At 35.6% G+C, this 5813-nt stretch overlaps 1 protein-coding gene across 1 annotated transcript; it reads left to right on the top strand.

The window, feature by feature from the left end:
* Positions 1 to 3540: 3540 nt before the first annotated feature.
* On the top strand, positions 3541 to 5084 carry LOC111888721 (F-box protein At2g21930). The gene has a single exon (XM_023884844.2). The coding sequence runs from the start codon at positions 3677 to 3679 to the stop codon at positions 4829 to 4831; it is 1155 nt and encodes a 384-aa protein (XP_023740612.1). The 5' UTR covers positions 3541 to 3676; the 3' UTR covers positions 4832 to 5084.
* The last annotated feature ends 729 nt before the right edge of the window (positions 5085 to 5813 follow it).

Here is a 5813-nt window from a genome sequence, read left to right as displayed (position 1 = left end):
GGAGGGGTAAAATGATCTTTTACCCTTCTGTGAGTTTGTAGAAGGGTTAGTCTAGCTTCTTTGAGGGGCGTTATTAATTAGGGATAAATATCGTATGTGTTAGGCGGATGCTAGATCGGTGATTCGAGTTTGAGGTTATCCGATTTATTACGAGGTGAGTCTTCTTGCTATATTTACCTAGTGTAGTAATTTGAGTTGTGTGACCAGAGGGTCTTATGTGTTTATATTGAGTATTGTTATATCCTGCATTATGTCATTATGATTTGTGCTGTGTATTATTCTTAGCTACTGAGTTAGGACCGGATGGTCCACCCGAGCTGTGGGACCAGAGGGTCCCAATGAGACACATTGACCGAAGGGTCTTATTGAGTTATAGCCACGAGTGGCTAATGAGCTGTGTGTGGTATTTTGGGGAACTCACTAAGCTTCGTGCTTACCATGTTATGTGTTATTTGTTTAGGTACCTCTCAGGATCACGGGAAGGCATCGACTTGATTGTACACACACCCAAGTTGGAAATATTTTTTGGAGGATCCTGGATTTGTGATATATACAGTTTTGGAATATGTGTTTTTCATAACTTGATATTTATGGGATTTTTGTGATTTTGAAATGAGATAATTGTGTTTCTAAATGAAAATTTTGTTCGAAAATTTTCATAACTTGATATTTATGGGATTTTTGTGATTTTGAAATGAGATAATTGTGTTTCTAAATGAAAATTTTGTTCGAAAATTGGCGGCGTTACATAAGAAACACAACCCTTAAATCTTTAAGAAAGATCATGGAGTAAACTTGAGTCAAAATTGTCTTTCATATGTTCCCAGTTATGCGTTGCACAATACTTTTATAAGCCAAATCTTCATGCATACCATCTTGTGTATACCTTCTAAACAAACCCTCGCAATGCCATGTATAACACCAAGCAAAAAAGATTATTTACTTTATATGTTATAAAAAAAGTATTAACCTGAGTTCAGATTGTCTTTCAGTTTACGTAATTATCTGTGTAGGTAAGACAAACCATTCAACATATAATAGAAACATATTACTTCTCTTGAGCATTTCCACAAACACCTCATGTGCACTTTACTTTAGCATATTAACAACTTCTATAAACTACTTTTTTCAACTGACATGCAACTAACTAAGCTGAAACACCGACATGTAAGGATAACCAGTTCGGGTTTGGCCTTGATTTTAGAGTTGTTGTTGGGCGTGTCTGATGAACTTGTTAGAATAAACCTAGATATGTGAAAAGATGATGAATAAACAAGTAAATACCTAAAATAACGGATGAAGAAGATGACAAACACCTTGATTGCAGCTACATTCCCCTACTACAACCAAGAAACCTATTGACTTCTTTCACCATTTTCCCACAATAGGAGCTACAATAAATAATTGTTGGTGATTTTAGTGTCACCATGTCATTTTAAGTAACTGGAACTAACATGTGAGCTAAGGGGCTTCATAATTTGTACTCTAATATATGTATGGAGTAATGCAGAGTGCACGCATGTATAAGATCGAATTAGAAGCCGGTTCGACGACTAGTCGGGGTCTGGGGGCAGCGCCCCTTTGGCGGGGTCCAAGGGGCAGAGCCCCTGGCTGGTGGGAACATAATGGAAAACTCAATTTGTTGAGGGTGATTATGGTAAAACTAAGGAAACTCGTTAGTTTTGGTAACCCTAATCCGGATTAATATTACTTGCTTCCAATGCAACTAATGACGGCCCAACCCAAATGAAACCCTACTCTTGTTTAATATATAAACGACTCTTTTTATACAAAAGAGGGTGACGATCTTTAGCTCTCGTTTTTCATCATACATTCACAGAACCCTTTAGCCTATTGGCTTATGTTTTTTGTGCCTAGAAACGTAAGTGTCCACTTGGATTATCCTAGGCTGAATTTCTTGTAACACAGGCATAGGGTAGAAATATCAGTTCGGAAAGTGATATCACGATCCAAGTTGGTATCCAGATCTCCACCACAAATCCTAAATTTCCCTACAATAATGACTCACAACCTTGCTCCTAGAAAAGAATATAACATTAAAGTTGACAAAAGTTTTCTCAGGTGATTTCTCATTGCCAGTTTAACCTAAAGCCTCACATAAATTGTACTCTAAAGAGAGGAGAAGTAAGAGAAGTGAATTAAAAACCTAGGGAAAGACCAGAAGAAAACATAGCGGAAAAGAAAAAAATAAATCCTAACAAATTGTTTCAGATCTTGTTATAATTCTAGAACCCGCAACATAGACTTCGTTTGATGGCATCAAGGGAATCTGTGATCTCCCCGTTTTGGTCCAACAATCAACTATGAATCCAAGTGAGGAAGGAAGATGAGGGCTTGTGTTAGTGGATGACAGCGTCCTAACAGGAGAAGAAAACTTGCAACCTCTTCTTGAAGTACATGTTTCATATCTTCAATAGACTACATCAAATTGGATACAATATAAAAAAGTATTAATTAATAAAAGCCTGTTATATCTAATAAATATATGAACAACAATATGCTGAAAAATCAGCCATTTATATGCTTCAATCCTTGAGGTATCGGATCACACACCATCAAGTTCAAAAAAACCACAACTAAATCCAGTTAATTTGTGAAAATCGCCAATTTCTTAGAAACAAGTAAAACCGTAAAATGGACTAACCATTTTCTGTTGTGGAACTGTAGAATCCAATGGGTTCGACGATAGAGATTTCTGAAAGCTGATGGAGAGAGGAGATCAGTGGCGAAGTTTTTCTGTGATAGAGAAGCCTACGTAGATTATTAGTATGTTAGGGAAAAGCGGTTTAGAGGAACGGTGGAATGGAAAGTTGTTTAGTAGAAGAAGGGTAGGTGGAGTAACTAACCTAACCTGGTAGAGTTAAAGCAGTGGCGGTAAAGGAGAAGGTGAGGCGGTGGAAGTAAGATAAAGAAGAATCGAGAAGATATTAAACTTATCCAGGAATTTGAATTTGAAGGGTGGATCCGTGGAGAGAAAGCAGTAGAAGAACGCGGTAGAAGCAAATGCTAGTGATTGGCGACATATACGGTGAAGATATCCATCGAGAAATCCATATCAACACATGACCATAAAGAATTAAGAAAATGACATAAAACGCCCAACACAATAATCGGCAGCAAAACAGGTAGAAGAGAACACATATCCAAAAAAAAGTCCATTTTTGGGAAAACCATAGAAACTATCATGTTCCTAAAGATGATCCCTTTTATATATATATACACACACGCGCGCGTCATTAGAGACCAAAAACACATAACAGTCGATACTATTTTTAAATACATAAAAGTATTTAACAAAAAATAAATAAATAAAAGGTAAATAAATTTTTTTAGTTTGAAAGAGAATCAAATCCGAGCTAAAAGTAAGCTAAAAGGACCAAAACAACAAATTTAAAAATCGTTGTACCAAATAAAAAAAAAAAAAAAAAAGAAGTAATCCAAACAATTAAAATCAACACCATTCTAAAAGTCAACCGACAAGATTTGTGGATAATTCATAAGAAAGTTCCTTTGTTGAAATTTCTAATTCCCAAAGCTGCATAATTATCAAGAAAGCTCCTTTATTGAAACATTCAATAACCAAAGTCCCCAAATCTCCGGTTTATACTACCTCTCTCCTGTCAAATACCATACACCACCGGCAGCCAAAATCAAAATGTCAGACGAAGTACCTTTCCATATCCATGGAGAAATCATGATGAGGCTTCCTGTCAAATCACTGATTCAGTTCAGATCCGTCTCAAAAGCATGGAAGTCTTTGATCGACAGCTCAGAGTTTGTTGCTGCTCAGAGCGTCCTCGATACTCAGCCACATCATCTGTTTGTATGGTATAAAGATCCGAGAGGAGAAATAAAATACGTTTCTTTTGTCGACGACAACTCTTTCCCTCAGAGGTTTGTTCCTACTCTTCCTCTGTCCGTTAAACTTCCAAGAATTGTTGGCAGTTCTCATGGCTTGTTGTGTTTGGATGGCTATCATTGGGATCTGGAGACTTCCGAAATCAACTTTAAAAAGAGATTGGCTGTTGTTTGTAATCCTTCTATCAGAAAATCAATTTCTTTTGTATTACCTGATATCTTGCATGTACGCCACGAAATGATTCTTGCTTTTGGGGTTTGTCCTGTTAGTATCGATCCTAAGATCATCCAGATCACACAACTCCCTTCATGGATGGATAAGAAAACCGAAATTAACAACCTTTGGAAGGTTGAGGTTTACTCCTTTAGATCGGGGAAATGGAAAAGTCTTTCTACGAATCTCCCAAGGAAATCAATACGAATTAGACAGCCCCAAGTAGTTATTGATAGGCATATCTATTGGTGTGCTTCCTGTCTAGACAGTGGAATACGTACTCATAATGTGATTATGTCATTTGATATAACTGATGAGAGTTTTAAAGTTATACACCTCCCCGATAATTTAGCTAGCCATCCTTCTTCATGGGCGACTATGTCTAAGTGGTTGTCTATTTCTAAGCTAGGGGAATCTTTAGTCATGCTTGAACACGATTTAAACACCGAGGGACAAGTTTGTTGTGAAGTATGGAAGATGGAGAATGGTGTTCAAATATCATTTACAAAGCTATACACCATCAATGCACCAAAAGAGTCAATAAAGGCAGTGGGTTTTAGGAAGACTGGAGGACCTATAATAGAAGTGAACGATGATATTTCTGAGCCGACTCAACTTGTTGTTTATGAGCCCAACTCAGGGCACTGCGATGATCCGATTAGAGGATATTCATTCAACGTGAATTCTTACATGGAAACACTACTCATGTTTGGTCGATCTGATTGTAGCAGTTATTAACATAAAGTGGAGGAAAAAAAGATAAATGTATAGCATTGAAGAAGGCAAGACACCCAATTTATGTCAAATAGTATTCCCCAAGTTTGTTGGATTCATTAAAAAGTTAAATGCATCACATATAATTTGATGTTGTGTTTATTTAATGCATGTAATATGTAGGAAGTTGAATCTCACATTCTTATGAACATTGTGCAGTAATATCTTGTTGACAGTATATTGTATGTGTTGTAATTTGTAAACCTCAATTGCTCAACAGGTTGTCTTAATGGGTAAAGGCTTGTATCCTTGGACTTGGTTCAGGTAGATTTGTTTTGCAACTATTCTCTAATCACATTTAATAGTAATTTTGGTTGTAATGTTAAATATTGGACTAAACTGTTATCAGTCTAACTTCTACACATTTCTTTTCATATCCTTCTCATTGGGTTAAGATATTATAAAATATAACAAAACTAGTTAAATGAAGAAACAAGAACAGTAACGGAGCATGAAACAGAAATATGTTTATTGTTTTGACTACCAACTATCCAAAATATCTATTGTTTTCTTTTGTTTACTCATCTTACAAACATGAAATACTCAAAGTTTACTCTCATATTATAAACAAAATGACATAAATGGTCTTTGTAGTTGGCTTTTGAGTAACACCTGCTATTAGACCCACCCTTTGTTCAATGTTTCTGAATGATTCAAGTAAATTAAATATCTGTTTTTGGAAAATTTAGTTGCAAGTTAATTTATGTAATGAATTGATTCTATAGCCGATCTGAATAAATTGTAGAACTTTTGCATTGTGTGATATACATTATATCTATCTTGTTAGTAATTTGTGTACAAATTCTCTTAAATTACATGTATAACGTGTTGGATTTAACTTTTGTGGTTTGAAAGTTCTAATAGTTTAGAATTGGATAAATTTCATGCATTTTTTATCCTAAAGTTATGAGAAATTGTGGTTTTAATCTCTTACACCAAATGTAAC

The sequence above is a fragment of the Lactuca sativa genome, chromosome 2, assembly GCF_002870075.4.
Source record: "Lactuca sativa cultivar Salinas chromosome 2, Lsat_Salinas_v11, whole genome shotgun sequence".
NCBI lineage: Eukaryota > Viridiplantae > Streptophyta > Magnoliopsida > Asterales > Asteraceae > Lactuca > Lactuca sativa.
The sequence above is the reverse complement of the archived record's forward strand: the minus strand, read 5'-3'. Positions and strand labels throughout refer to the sequence as shown.